The 15,394-nt window shown below is 53.9% G+C and overlaps 1 protein-coding gene across 3 annotated transcripts; it reads left to right on the forward strand.

Moving 5' to 3' along the window:
* The first annotated feature begins 315 nt into the window (after positions 1-315).
* Positions 316-14,228, forward strand: NCOA5 (nuclear receptor coactivator 5). 3 transcript variants are annotated; one of them, XM_081916899.1, is made up of 8 exons: positions 439-533; positions 7,293-7,359; positions 9,516-9,749; positions 9,856-9,971; positions 10,098-10,224; positions 11,111-11,310; positions 11,939-12,262; positions 13,014-14,228. In XM_081916899.1, the coding sequence occupies exons 2-8, from the start codon at positions 7,322-7,324 to the stop codon at positions 13,622-13,624; spliced, it is 1,650 nt and encodes a 549-aa protein (XP_081773025.1). In that variant the 5' UTR covers positions 439-533; positions 7,293-7,321; the 3' UTR covers positions 13,625-14,228. The 3 variants fall into 3 exon arrangements, with proteins under 3 accessions (XP_081773024.1, XP_081773025.1, XP_081773026.1); XM_081916898.1 differs by lacking the exon at positions 7,293-7,359 and having other exon boundaries at positions 316-533; XM_081916900.1 differs by lacking the exon at positions 439-533 and having other exon boundaries at positions 6,010-7,359.
* The last annotated feature ends 1,166 nt before the right edge of the window (positions 14,229-15,394 follow it).

The raw sequence follows: 15,394 nt of genomic DNA on the forward strand, positions 1-15,394 counted from the left end.
ACCACATTCCCTGAAAAATATTTCCCACCCATCCTGGGCGCCTCTGAGGGTCTCAGAACCAGTGCAAAGGCAGGAGGAGGAGGAGGGCGGCCCGCAAAGGGCTCCCACGCGGCCCCCGACCCTCCCGCCCAAGGGAGCAGCGCGGCTCGGGCGCCCCCTGGAGGATGAGCCGGGACGGGGCAGGAGGCGGGCGGCGCGAGGCCCGTCCATCTTCGGCGCCCGAGAACGTCACTGGCTGGAGGGAGGGGGGGGGAAGGGTGGGACCTGCGCTCCCATTGGCTCGCTCGCCGAGAGAGGCCCGTCCATCTTCGACGCTCGAGAACGTCACTGGCTGGAGGGATGAGGGAAAGGCGGGACCTGCGCTCCCATTGGCTCGCTCGCCGAGGGAGGCCCGCCCCTCCCGCCGTGCTCTGCGTGCTCGGTTCTGAAGCGGCCCCGCCCTCCCGCGCATGCCCCGTGAGGAGAGCGCCAGAGGCCGTGCGCTGCGCTCGCTTGGCCCGCTCGCCGTCGTCGCGGCCGCCGCGGAGGAACCGGTGAGTGGCGGAGGCGGCGACGCCGACTTCCCCCCCTCAGTGTCCCGTCCGCGGCCCACAGACACCCGCCTCGTCGCCAGGGAGGGGCCCCGTTGCCCCGGCAACCCCCGCAGGCCCGTCGCTTGTGCGCGTGCGCAGTCCGTCGCGGGGGGGAAGGGAGCCGAGGGGGCGCGCGCCTCTCTCTCCGTCTGTCTCGTGCACGCGCATCCGTGGGCCCCGCCTCTTCTCTCGGAGGGGGCCGCTTCTGCGGCTGCGCGGTTTGGCGGGGCCTTTTATTCTGGGGGGGGCGAGAGGAGGTGGGCGGCGCCAGGAAGGTCACGTGGAAGTGGAGGGGCGAAGGTTCCCCCGAGGTCATCCAGCCTGACCCGCGGGCGAAGCGGGACTCGGCAGCCCGAGGAGGGAACAAGGCCATCAAGGACTGTAAAGTGTTTTAAATATCCGGATCAGAGCTGTCAAGGTTTTTCTTTTTGTAAGGGAAATTCTCTTCTTACTGGCAAGAAAAGGGAAAAGTTGGCAGCTGTGACCGCTATGAACAAGTGAACAGATTAGCAGGACTTGGATAAATTCAGCAGCATAAGAGGAAGGAGGAGAGAGATAGCAGAGCTTGGGAACTTGGAATACACGGGAGAGACCAGAGAAGGAGCCCTTAGCAGGCATGGCCAAACTCCGCCGGCATCTGTTTTGGGACTGCAATTCCCATCATCCCTGACCACTGCTCCTGTTAGCTAGGGATGATGGGAGTTGTAGTCCCCGAGTTTGGCCATGCCTGCAAAGTGTTCTTGTGTTGAGACCTTGGATTGTCGTGGTTTCGTTCTCATTTTTCTCCTTTCCTTATTCTTTTTGAACTGTATGTAAAAATGCAAATGAAAAGTACTTTTTAAAAAAAGGAATTTGGGCTAAAGAATAGTAGAATCATGGAGTTGGGAGAGACCCCAAGGGTCCTCTAGTCCAGCCCCCTGCAGTGCAGGAATCTCAGCTCAAGCATCCAGGGCAGATGGCCAGCCTCTGCTTAAAACCCTCCAAGGAAGGAGAGTCCACCACTTCCCCAGGAGTCCATTCCACTGTCCAGCAGCTCTTACAGTCAGAATTTCCCCCCATATGTCTACAGTTGGAATGTCCTTTCCTGCACCTTGCCTAGTGTGTTCTCCCAGTGGCCATCCAGATCCCTGGCAGATGCAGACAGCCACCCCACCTCTCTGCTTCAGAGCCTCAGCGAAGGAGTATCCACCGCCTTTCGAGAGAGCCCCTTCCACCATAGAAGGCCCTTATCCTCAGGAAGTTCTTCCTGATGTTTAGTTGGCATCTCCTTCCTTGCAGTTGGAGTCTGTTGCATCAGGTCCTCCCCTCTGGAGAAGCAGAAAGCAAGCTTGTTGCTTCCTCCATGAGACGACCCATCAGAGATTTCTCCTCTCAGTCTCTCCCCCAGGCTAAACATACCCAATTCCCTCAACTGTTCCTCACAATGTTTGGTTTGCAGACCCTTGAGCGTCTTGTCTTGTCTCTAGTCCTCTTAGACTGGGGTGCCCAGAACTGGACACAGGACTCCAGGTGTGACCAAGGCAAAATAGAATAGTGCTAGATTCAGGTAGGTAGCCTTGTTGGTCCGGCGCAGTCGAAATAAAACTATTGTTTTTCCTGCCAGATGCGGAAATACAGGATCTCAAAGCAGCTGTCTTATTACAAAAGAATTTCAGAAATAGACTTGACAGAGAAGTTGCTGAATTACAACATATTACTAAACTGAAAACTATGGAGAGACCTGGTCTGAATAGAGATACGTACTGGATTATTGTCTTATTACACATGCGAAAGCTATTTTTTGTCATTGCTTACTATCCCTTGTAGGACTAATTGCAGTTGTTAACAGTCCCAGGTTTACCATATGCATTGAGTCAGTCACTCATCTCCTACTACCCTACTGAGAAAAACCCCACCCTCCCACGATATATAAGGGTCTGGTGACTTCTGTTTCAGTGTATCTGAAGACGTGACACGAAAGCTTATACCCAGAACAAACTTGGTTGGTCTCTAAGGTGCTACTGGACAATTTTTTATTATTATTATTAGAATAGTGCTGTCACTTCCTTTGATTGTGGTGCGAGGCCTCTGAGCTTGTCGTTCCTTAGCTGTGATTCCTGCATTGCAGTGGGTTTGACTACATGACGCTTGAGGTCCCTCCTAACTCTACAGTGTTGGGATTCCGTCATCTAGCCTAGCACATTGCAAATGTTGTGTCTGGCAGGAAAAACAATAGTGGTCTGTCAAGAAGACCCCCAGCAGTTTACAAGGGATCCATAGGAAAAATATTTAGGATCCCCTTTTTTACCCCAGTGAAACACTTTCCATTATTTGTGATGGAAAGGTCTCTGGTCCCCTGACATGATGCTCCATGTAGCTCTGGAGAATCTTGGTGCTTTTTAAAATCCTTCCATCAGGAAGTTTTGCTTGTGAATTTTGTTAAGATAGGAGGGTTCTTCCTTCTGCCTGCTTCCTTTGCTGCTGAGGTATAAAAAGGGGCAAATTGCTTCAGGCCTGGCTTGAAAAGTTACATGGTTTTACAGAAATGAAATATTAATCCCACTTTGCAATTAGATGGACTGGTTGGATTTTTTTAAAAAAAAATCCTTAAATAACAAATCCGTGCTGTAGCAATTTTGGAATTAAAAGCCATAGAAAAAAACTAGAGATGTTGGTGTTAGACTTTTTCAAAAGAGAAGGACCAGGACGCAAGGTTGACAAATAGTTCTGCTAATTTCTCAAGCTCTTTGCTGGTTGCCGGACTCCCATGGCAAAGTTCTGCTTTGGATGAGGAATTCCCAGGTTGCGCTTCAGAAGTGTGTTACTTTCTTAGTTCACAATTCTGGACCCAACTGGGTGTGACGATGGAGAAGTTTGACTGTATCTCGTCTTTCAGCATATGCAGATAGCATCCCGTGAGCCAAGTCAGAACCCTGGGAGCTTCGCATTCCTTGGCACTCCATTTTCCATATCTCTGTCATTCCTTGTTGCAGTCTCAGTTGTAGCCTGTATGCAGACATTTTGCAAACTCGATGAAGAGATTTGGCAAAAATGGGCGGCACCGAGAATGGTGTGTCCCAGAGGATGCATGTAGTCAGTTGTTACCTGTTGGCAGGAGGCAGCAGAGAAGGCTAGCTAAGAAGCTGTGACTTGGCTAAATTGTTAAACGTTGCAAGTGGAAGTGCTGAGCTGCATCACGGTGGACGGAAGGAAGGCTGTGTCACAAATCATAGCTAGACCTCACTATTGTGCAGGGACACCAAATCACATTTCTGTGGGAAGAAGGTCAAGCTGAGCATCCCTGGAATGTAGGCAATAGATTGTAAATATTAAAGGCCAGCAGAAAAATGGGGTGTTGGGCTGCCCTCACGGGGCTTTATTAGGAATAGCATCGTATTTTGTCCTAGTCCTCACTACACCCACTGAGCTGGGAGCTGTAATTTGTTGTGGAAAGTGTTGTGTCTACACAATTCAGGAGCTGCTTTGGGCTAATACTGTTGAGTTTCTTGCTTGCTTACCTAAAGAACTACTCTACTGAAATGTGTATTTGGGTTTCATCATTTTAAACATTAACTAGGTTACACATTCTGAAAGAGCCAATATTTCCAGTGTACCTACTCATTCTCCCCACATTTCCAGTTTTTCTGCCCTGGGGGAGGGAAGCCCTTTCCCCCTCTGGCCTTTCCCATCTCTTGGACCTGCTGGGGCCCCCACCTCTGGAAGGCTAGAGCCAGACTCCGATCCCCTCACAATCTGAAATCACGGCTGGCCTCACTGTAGACAAGTAAATAGCATGGCTTTTGACACAGAACATTTTGATGCGCCTGCAGTCCTTCAGGGGCAGAAGAAACACTCTTCTTATAAGCTGTCTGCCTTTGATTTAAGATGGGAGGCAGCCTATCATCTTGCGTGGGTACCTAAGACCGAATGTGAAAGGGCACAGGTGGCGGGGGGGGGGGGCTTTGTCTCTGGCATGCTACTCAATAAAAGACGCTGTGGACCTTGACCTCCAAGAGTGTTTTTGGCTCTGCCTTTGTCATCCTTTCAGCTCTCTCTGAGTGTCTTGTCTTCAGTCCCCCTCCCCCAATACACACCAGCGGTGCTTAAACTTTGTGCCAGTATGTTACACTGAGCTCCCCAGTGTTCAGCCTAAGCTGCTGCCCTATCGTGGACTTTGTTTTTCAAATCCTGCATGGACCCCCCTGCTCGTTCCCCGTGGAAAAGGCAGCTTTCAGACCTTCAGTGCCAGTCCTCACAGGTAAGCTGAGGCATGTTGGGGGGGGGTCCTTTGAAGAGCCCTTGAAGAAGTCCCTGGACACCTTGTGCCACTCGAGTTGGGCGAGAGCCAGCCCAGAGTGTTGATGGAGCGGAAACCGCTGCCGTGCGATGGCTGGCAAACGTGCAGTTTGACCTGGAGGCTGGATTGCTGCCAACATCGTCTCAACAGCTCCAGAGGTGGAAGGAAAGGAGGGGGAGCTGGGCCTGGCTGTGGAGCAAATCAGGTTACATGGAGGAACAAGATGTCCACCAGCGGAAAGGCTGCACCCCCCCTGCATCAGTTCCAGATTTGTACAAGCTTCCAGGAAGGCGAGAGGTTCTTCAGCCACACAGTATAAATGGAAGAGTGAAAGAGAAGATGCCAAGGAGGGTTTCAAATAGTTTTCGCAAGCAAATTTCAGGGTTTCAATTTATGCTGTTTGGCAAAACGAGCAGGAAAGAGGTGAGAAGATACAGTTGACTGAGGGTCAGCGTACAAGTGTGGATGCTTGAGATGTTTCAGAGAGATCTCATGATGGGACAGGAGGCAACCTGATGTTACGATGAATGCGCAGTACACATTGTTAGAGCAGTGTGTTAAAGGGCCCACTGAGAAGGAGCTCCATAGGGGTGGTTCTTAATCAGATATTGCCATCGTCTTGCCTCGGGCCCCGATCCATCACTTTCTTTTCAGACTCGAGAGTGAACTGGGGCAGTAAACACATTAGGATGACATGGGACCCCAAAGCCCAGGATCTCTTCCACTGATTATGTAAGGCACAAAAGGCCAGAAGGCAAACTTGGAGGCACTCGCAGCCTGAGGGGCATGTAAGAAAAGGGGCAAAGGGGCTCTTTTCAAAGCAAAGCAGGAGGCTTTTGGTCTGACCCGCAAATGCACGACACATTAAAACATGACTAAATTTAAGGGCTAGACTTGGAAATAGCACCAGCCCTCTGCGATTACTATCTAATGAGAGGCCATTATTCTGAAGGGACAGCCATTTCCATAGCAAAAGATCGACCTGTGAATGAATGGGAGAAGGAGGCTCAGAAGGGGTGACTCCACGGCAAGAAGGATGGATGCCTGGGCTTCCTCCCCCCCTCCCCACTAAAAGGGAAGTTGCCATAGATTCAGGGTTACCTTTTCCTTTTGCTGCAGAAAAGCATTGCAGGATCTCAGGCTTTGGGGAAATGGACATTTTACAGGGGAGCCGGTCAGCTGTTGAAAGGGCTGCACCTCCAAATATTTTATTCTAAATATTTACTACGTTTCCTACGATGGTGCTATGCAAGTGATAGAAAAAAAATGGTAGGAATTGTTGGCTGTAATATGTATCTGATTCCCCCCCCCCCCAGTTCTTTTTTAGAAGTAAGTTTTTAAGAAAATCTCAGCGTGCAGGATTATAACACTAATATTTCACTCTAGCTAATCTAAATAAAACTGTAAAACTATAAAGTTCAGATGTGTTTTTTAATTGTACCTTTGAGTGGTTAAAAATACAGAATGCGTTGATAGTCACTCTTTTATACCCAGCTAATCGAAGAAATGGGCTAAAGTATTTCTCTCCCAGTTTTCCAGCTGTGGTGTGTTGTTCTTTTTTGGGGGGGGGGGATAAACAAACTGCACCTTCACGAGGGCTGTTGTCTTTCTCCCACCCATCTATTTTGGGTGGTGGTGGAAGAAGGTGGCTTTTGACCCTGTGGACCCGCAGCCTCTCCTGCCCATCTCCTTTCCGCGCGCTCTGACTTCTGAGATGCTGCAGCCCCAGGTGAGAGGGAGGCTTGTGCGGCCAGACCTCCCTCTCTCGGGTTGGGCCTCTCCTGAGATGGTGCTTGCTGTGACTTCTGGGTGCGTCATCTAAAAGAGAAAGAATGAAAAAGATTTCCTCTTTTCAGAACTATTGCTTTATGCATGTGTAACTTGATTCAGGTCTGGCTGTTTTCAAACTTCTGGCTGACAGCCCTGGGTATTATCACGTTGCAGCCCAGTAGTCTGATCTGGAGATGTGTGTGTTCTCCCCCGCCCCCCCCACCCTCCTTTCCAGCACCTTCATTGGCCTTGTGGCGTAGCTCCAGCACCTTCCTGTCCCTTCGGATCCCTTTCCTCCTGAGCAGTTGTGTGCTGAATGAATGTGGCTTTGGGAGCCCAGCTTGCTTCACAGCAACTGGGGTGGGGGCTGGTTGGCCGCCTGCCGGGTTTGCCTGGGCTTTGGCCTCTGTTTCCAGCCTGTACCTTTGGGTCAGTTGGAGCAAAAAGCTGGTTCCTTCCTTCCTGGAGCTTGCAACTGGAGGATGCCGTCAGCCGACAACTTCACTGTACTGTATTCCTGATGTAATAAAGGTTGTTTCAGTGACAGCACCTCGTGGCGTGGTCTTCCTTGCACCCTCTGGCCGCCTTTGAACGTTGATGCTTTCTTTTCAATATGCTGACGATCTTTTCTTTGTTCCATAGCATTGAACAGACGGGTTGATTATTCTTTTCAGATATTAATAAAGCAGCGGGAAGAAGAAATATGAATAAGGCTCCTTCAAGGTCCAGCCCAGCACGAAGGTAAAGTACCGAGAAGCATCAAGTTCCCCTAGGAGTTTGGGCTCAGGGCAGAAATGCACCTTCCTCCGCGGACGGTGGAGCTTCTCCTCGGAAGGGAATCCCACGAGGATTCTGCGATTCTTCCTGGTTGCAGCCTTCCAGGCGGCAAGATCGTTTTGCCGCCAGGCTCCTCCCAGGCTCGGGGCAGGTTGCGGGCAAGGAGAGCTGCAGCCTGTGTGACCCCGGGGCGTCCCTGGCGAGCGCCTCTGAGTCGAGAGCGTCCCTCGGGCTGTACCACGAAGGAGAGGGCAGCAAGATTCCTTGCGCCCAGGGGCAGAGGCTGCATGTCGGCGAGCGCTTCCTCCCCCCTCCCCGTGCTGGCATGCTTTTCCGTTGCAGCGGTGTTGCCCCCGAAGAGAGGGGCGCAGATAACATCATCTTGGCAAGAGGATTCTCCTGTCCTCTCTTGGCGCTGCATCACTGTGTGCCCATCGTGCACGGGCACTTCTCTTGGCACCAGTACAGAGCTGTGCACAAGCCCCAGACCTGGCTGCCGCTTCTGCTAGTTCAGGAGCCGGGACATCGCCAGGGTGCCAGTGGCCAAGGCGCAAGCAGAAGCCGGAGCATCACCTTTGATGTTAGCGGCTAGCGCGCTAGCGTGCACCAGGGCACTGCTTTGCTCTGGGCGCTGTGTGCAGAGCGCATGCGAGGGGCAGGCATGGCATTGCTGTGGGTGTTGGGGGGGGGGAGGAAGGGATGAGCGGGGAAGGGGGCATGTGGCCACAACCTGCCTGAGCTCTGGCCCTACCATGGGTCTGTCTGTTCGCAGACCTACATGGGAGGAGGGTGCTGGCTTTCTCCCCAGGGAGGTGCCCTTTCTGGCTCTGTGGCATTTCTTGGGTTCCCCTGTCAAGAGCGCAGTTCAGCTGAGCTTGCTGAGATCCATTTCAAATGCCACTCGTATGAAGCCTGAAGAAAACATGAGAAGCGCTGCCGCCGTCCCTGAGCCTGGGGAGAACGAAGCTTGGGAACTGAAATAAAGAACCGTTGCGCAGTGCTTGAGTTCTTGGTAACGTCCAGGGTTGGCCCTGCGTCCGAAGGGTGCTGGCTTATTGCGTACACATCACTGACGGCTCCTCTTGGCTCCGGACAAGGAGTCCTCCGACTGTCCCGCTTCCTTAACTTCTCCAGGCATTCCGCCTGTCCACATTCTCCTACTGTCCACAAGGTTTGTTCCGTAAGATGCGCTGCTCTGCGGTCCGGGACCACCACCTTTTCCGAAACGTGAGAGCTCCCCTTCTCCTGCTGTACCTCCACAGGCCGCCACTCACTTCTTTTGTTTCCTGGTCTTGTTATACCTCTGTGGTTAGAAACAAATCCCGAGGGAGCTTTCTCCCCCCCTCGAGCGCTGAGCCCAGCCCAGGGGCAGATGTGGTGTTGGAGCCCGTTGTCACTGCAGGTTCACTTCAGACCAACACAAAGACGTCTGGGGGGGGGGGGAGCCCATCTAGAAGATTAAGCTGAGGGGGTCTCAATGCTGATAGGCTTGTGCGGGAATTGACCAAGGCCCCGTTGTCCCTGGGGTGATAGAACAATCTGGGCTGCACCACTGCGAACTGCCGGGGGGGGGGGGACTTGGGTGGCTGAAGCCTCCTTCATAGGAATTCTTCCCTGCACACAGAAAGCTAGGTGTTGGAAAGGCTCCGGCGCAGGCATCTCCGTGACAGGGTGGTTTTGTATGTGAGGAGAGGGTCGTCTTGTGGGAAGGAGCGTTAGGTCATGCGTCCCCCCACCAGTCTTGGAAGCAGGAGAGCCCAGCTGCAGGTTGGGCACTGGGGTGAGAACTAGGCCACGATCCCTTTGCCTTCTGAAGCCAGGCTGCGGATAGTAGCAGTAGCAGTAGTAGTTTAGTAGTAGTAATAATAATAAATTTATTGCTTATGCCCCACCCATCTGGCTGTGCCTTCCCAGGCACTTTGGGCAGCTTCTAACAGAATATTAAAAACACAGTAAAGCACCAAACATTAAAATCTTCCCTAAAGAGGGCTTTCTGCCTGCTGTTCCTCTCTCAAGTGTTCCTAGACTCTCGTTCCAGGAGGGGCCTTGCCCTGGCAGCTGGGGACGACCCCGCTGACGGCGCCCGCTGTCTAAAGATCTTTCCCCGGTGCTTCTTGCAGAGAGGCCTTGCCCTACGGAGAGAGAGATGGGCGACGTGACCGCTCTCCAAACCGCCACAGCCTTCCGAGAGAAGCTCAAGAAGGCCGGAATGGCAGAGATTCCCAGGATGCGCGGGTGAGAGATGTGCGCAGCAGCGGCAGAGAGCCGAGAGACTTCCGGGACCCCAGAGACCTGAGGGACCCTCGGGACACCCGAGAGCCGCTCTACGAACGCTACAGGGAGCCTCCCTACAGGTATGCAGGACTTGGGAGCCTCCTGGAGTGGCGCAAGGGGGAGTGCTGTTGGGAGTGGTGCTTGGCTGCTGCAGTCAGAACATGTCTCCCTGTGTCTGCCTTGCAGGCGAGAGGAGGGCTACGACCGCTATGCGCGCCCGGACGACTATTACCGGAGGAAGGATGACCAGTACTACGACCGCTACCGAGACCAGTTGGACAGACCCACCCTGAGCACTGAAGGTGGCTATCGGATCCGTCCGTCCGTCCTGCGGTACAGGCTGGTGGGAGCGGGGTGGGTGGTCCTGCCAGGAAGGGGAGGGGGCCAGGTGAGATTCTCTGCCCTGACCCTGGTGACTCTTCCCTCAGAGCGCATGAAGCGGGAGGAGCGGCGGCGGGAAGATCTGTATCGCCAGTTCTTTGAGGACATCAAGCGGCGCATTGATTCGGAGCGGCCGGTGGACTGCTCAGTGATTGTGGTCAACAAGCAGACCAAGTAAGAGCTTGGCAGACGAGGCCGCGGCCCTCACTATCCTCCCAGTTGCTGCTCTTGCATTCTGGCTGTTGTGGGGCTGGTGGTTTGGCTCTTTCTAGGCACGGGTCCCGACCTCTTCATGGCATGACGCCCTCAAAGCAGGTGCACACAATAAAAGCAGAGCAAAACGTAAAAACACAGGCTCTATGAGTAGTAAATGAACCCAGCAGATTCTGAAAGGATAAAACCATCTCTGCAAACGCCCAAAACAAGGGAGCTTTGCTGGCCAGATCCTTGTCAGATTCTAGCCTTGTGGGCCCCGTGTGATGGGTGCATGGAGCCACCCAACTGTCAATCACCTGACATCACAATGACATTGGGTGATAGAGTTCTTTGAAGTCCCAAAGTTGGGACTGCAAAGCACCACTCTGAGCTTGCAAAGAGTACCTGAGGTTTCTGCTTTCCTGCACATTGGCTGATGGGCAATTGAGGCGAAAGCTGCTTCTGCAGTTGTTGGCTGTGTGGGTGAGCGAATTCCTCCCCTCCCCAGCACTCACTTGCCCAGCTGATCCCTCTGGCGGGGGGCAGAGCCAAAGCCTGGTTTCCCTTGCTAATGCAGAATGAAGAGGACACTTCTAAGCTCCCAGTGGCCCCTTGGCAGCCATGTGCCTACTGGCCAGCACACCTGACGCCACATGGGATGTCAAGTGTGGGGCAGGCAACTCTGGTTTGGGGGAAAGGATCTTGTGGTCCAAATTTGAGCCCCTGGCTGGCCATGTTTGCCCCACAAGCGGAAGATTCCTTACTCCTAACCTCTGTGTTCCACCTGGCGTATGGTGAGGAAGCAGAGAGAGGAGCCGGCAGTTTGAGGTGCAGGCTCAGGTGCAGCGGCTTCTGTTTTGCGCAGGGAGTACGCGGAGTCCGTGGGGCGCAAGGTGCGCGATCTTGGCATGATGGTGGACCTGATCTTCCTCAACTCGGAGATGTCTTTGCAACAAGCCCTGGACGACGTGAGCAGAGGGGGCTCTGCCTTTGCCATTGTCATCACCCAGCAGCACCAGATTCACCACTCCTGCACCGTCAACATCATGTTTGGCACCCCGCAAGGTAGGGGGGCCAGGGGGTGGCTGCAGCTGCGGGCGGGGCTTTCCCCAGAGACACTTGTGCAGGTGGCTGAGAGCACAAGGGTGCCGAGCGAGGGGCTGCTTCTTCCCACAAAGGGGGCCCGTGCCCCAGAACCCACAGGATGCCCAAGTCAAGGAGGAGGAGGAGGAGGGTGTCTGCTTTGGGTCTCCTGGCTTGTGAGAGCGGGAACCTGTGTGTGTTTTCAGAAGAATCCTAGAACCGTAGAGTTGGAAGGGATCCCGAGAGGCATCTAGTCCAACCCTGCCATGCAAAAATCTCAGCTAAAGTATCCTAGATAGATGGCGTTCCAAGCTCTGCTTAAAAGCCTCCCAAGGAAGGAGAGCCCATCATTAAGAGGAAGCCCCCCCCTCAAAGCAGGGTGTCTTTTACTGTCTGTCTCTCGCACAAATGTGTGCACCCACAGCCCCAGTTAATCAGCAAAATTAAAACTGAATTGCAACTTCAGAATTCCCTTTGCCAGAGGCAGGCAGATGCCAGAGCCCTCTAGAGTGGCAGGAGAGGCTTCTGGCTGCAGGGAGAGCAGCTCTCGGGAGACCCGGCCGGGAGGAGGGCTTTTCCTGCCTCTCACGCACGACCTTTCCCACCGCAGAGCACAGGAACATGCCGCAGGCGGACGCCATGGTGCTGGTGGCGAGGAACTACGAGCGCTACAAGACGGAGGTCCGGGAGAAGGAGCGCGAAGTGATCGCCAGGCAGGCCGCCAAGATGGCCGACGAAACCATTCTGCAGGAGCGGGAGCGCCCCCAGCAGGGGGAGGAGGGGCTCCGTGGGGGCCACCCCCCGGGCATCCAGACACTCCTGAACTTGCTGTGCGACAACCGCTACCTGACCTCCGAGGAGACGGACAAGATCATCAACTACCTGAGGGAGCGCAAGGAGCGACAGCTGAGAGCCACCACAGACTCCCATCCAGGTAAGTTCTCCGCCAGGGAGGTGAGAGGAGCTGGTCAGGGACGCCTGCCCTCCCCACCTGCTTGAACCAGGCCTACTGCATTTTGGCCCCCCAGAAGTACTATGTGGGGCTACCTTTGAAGGTGACTCGGAAACTGCAATTAATCCAGAATGCGGCAACTAGACTGGTGACTGGGAGCGGCCGCCAAGACCATATAACACTGTTCCTGAAAGATCTTCATTGGCTCCCAGTACGTTTCCGAGCACAATTCAAAGTGTTGGTGCTGACCTTGAAAGCCCTAAACGGCCTCGGTCCAGTATACCTGAAGGAGCGTCTCCACCCCCATCATTCTGCCCGGAAGCTGAGGTCCAGCTCCGAGGGCCTTCTGCGAGTTCCCTCCCTGCGAGAAGTGAGCTTACAGGGAACTAGGCAGAGGGCCTTCTAGGTAGTGGCACCCGCCCTGTGGAACGCCCTCCCACCAGATGTCAAGGCAATAAACAACTATTTTACTATTTTAAAAGACACCTGAAGACGGCCCTGTTTAGGGAAGTTTTTAATGTCTGACACTGCATTGTTTTTGATATTTGGTTGGAAGCCGCCAAGAGTGGCTGGGGAGATCCAGCCAGATGGGCAGGGTATAAATAATAAATTATTGTTATTATTATTATTATTATTATTATTATTATTATTATTATTATTATTATAGCACTAAGCCTGTAGTGGGGGACAGTTGGGGCTCCAGAGACTTAACCTGGCCTTTCCTTCCCCGCAGCTTCGCACACCCGGCAGCCCCTCGGAGCCTCTTCTGGGTCTTCTCTGGGCACCTCGGCCAGCCTGAGCAGCACCCAGAGCTCGCAGGCCCTCTCCTCGGCCCCCTCGGCCCCCGTGGCCTCTACCCCCCAGCAGGAGCTGCAGGCCAAGATCCTCAGCCTCTTCAACAGCGGGGCGGCCATGGCCACGGCCAACAGCAGCTCGGCCGCAGGAACCTCCCAGAACCCCGGCTTCCCCACGGGGCCCAGCGCGCAGAACCGGCCCAGCGCCACCGGCGGCGGATTGGGCCAGCCTCAGCAGCGGGCTCCGGCCCAGGGCCCTCAGTTTTCTAGCCACGGGGGTCCCGCCAGGGGGGCAGGCCCTCGGGCCGCAGCTCCCCAGGCCTCGCAGCCGCTGTACCAGAACCGCCCACCAGCCCCCAGCAATGCTTCCGCCTCCAGGCCAGCGCAGTCTTCCGGGATCAACTTTGACAACCCCAGCGTGCAGAAGGCCCTGGACACTCTGATCCAGAGCGGACCGGCCCTCACACACCTGGTGAACCAGACTGTGGGGCAGCCGCGGGCCGCCCCCCCCTCCCAGCAGCAGCTGGGCTCCTACCATCGGCACTACTGAGGCCAAGGGCAGCTCTCTCCCGCCTCCTCTCCCCAAGGCTCCCCTTTGTGCATGCCCCTTCCCGTGCCCGCCCTCCAGGAGGCCCCCTCCCTCACTGGAGCTCTGCTGACCCGTCTCCAGCCCAAGGGGGCTGCTGCAGGCGGGGGCAGCCTGCTCCTCCTCTCACGCAGAGCCACGAAGGCTGAGGCGAGTGGAGTGTCTTCCTTCTTTGCTCAAGGGCCCCCTCCGTTGAGGGAAGCTGCCTGTGGACTTCATGACCCCCCCCCCCCCGTTGCTTCTTTTCAGCAACAGCCACAGAAATGCAGCCCCAGGCTCTGCTGTGAAGCTCAGGCCCCTCCCTGCAAGAAAAGGGCCAAGGAATGTTTTCTCTATTGGGTGGTCCTGTTGCCCCCTTGATTTCATGTTGTACAATCGTGAATTTGCGTTGGAAACGGGGGTGTCTGTTCCTTTGCAGCTGGAGAGGCCTACTCACGGGGGTTACTCCTCACCCCTCTTTCTGAAGCTGTAGATGTTCTGTTCTTGAATGGTTTTGTCATGTAGATTCCTCTGTATTGTTAACTGGAGGATGCCACTTTTTAATTAAAAAAAGGTGTATATACACACACATCTGCATTAAAAGAAAATGGCTGTGGGTCTTTGCAGGCTGTTCCTGATGCCCCGAGTGTGTTGTGCCTGCCTTGGGCAACCATCCTCCTCATGCCCCCGATGGAGCACCTGGGCTCATTGTGAGAAGCGCCCACGCTGCAGAGGAGGGTGTGTAGCTCAGGGGGTGTTTTCTTGTAGGTCAGGGCTCCCTTCCCCCCAACCCTCTCTGGGGAAGAAGGACAAAAGATCCACCTGCAAGAGCCCACCTCCACCTCCAAGACTGAACTCCTCATCGCTCTGGGGAGGGACACCTGCCTTGCCAGCAAAAGGCCCTGGATTCGGTCCCTGCCAGCAGCATCTCCCCAGGGAGGTTCGTGTAGAACCAAGAGCACCCTCACTGGGCCAAAGGCCAGATTCCCTGTCAAGCGCTTTCAAGGTTCCGTGTGTGTGTGTGTGTGTGTCTGTATCTATCTATCCACCAAAATATTTGGCAAGTATTTTTAAATTTTTCATGAATGCCCTTGGGCGTATTAACATTCCTCAGTCTTGCTGCCTTTCTCCCAGCGCATGCAAGGCAGATCAGGGGCTCCCTATTAGTTAATTACCAAGGAGCCCCTGTTTTTCAAAAGCCAAGCCACGGACCCCCTGCTTTTGAAAATGTCAATGACTCTATTCCTGTGCAAAGCAATTTTTTGAAGAAAACGTGGGGTGGCCCCGAATAAGCAAAGGATTTGGGGTATACTAAAAAACAGACCATAACATTTGTGATATTGCCACATATTGCCTATCTCCAAACAGTAGGAACAACTTGTCTCCATTGCTCCACTACAACTGACTTTTTTTAAAAAAGTGATTGTGTTCCTGACTTGCAAGTGTTCTACACGCCAAAGGTGTTTATGGAAGACAATCTTACTCGGCTACGAGTGATCGAAGAAGAAGAAGAAGATATATGAGAGTATTCAAACATGTTCTTCCATACTTGTAAACTCAGGTGGTTCATCTTAGCAAAACTGAGGGATCTTGTACCTTTAAGACATAGGCCAGGGCTTGATACAGTATTGGGGAAGACTGAGTAGAAAACGGCTGAAATTTTGTAATGTTGATAGTTTTGTAATGGCTGTCGCCAGCCAGGTGCCCCCACAGGAAAGCAGCAAGCAGGATTCCAGCGCCAGAGCGCCCTCCTCT

The sequence above is a fragment of the Podarcis melisellensis genome (assembly GCF_964234715.1).
Source record: "Podarcis melisellensis genome assembly, chromosome: 6".
Taxonomy (NCBI): Eukaryota; Metazoa; Chordata; class Lepidosauria; order Squamata; family Lacertidae; genus Podarcis; species Podarcis melisellensis.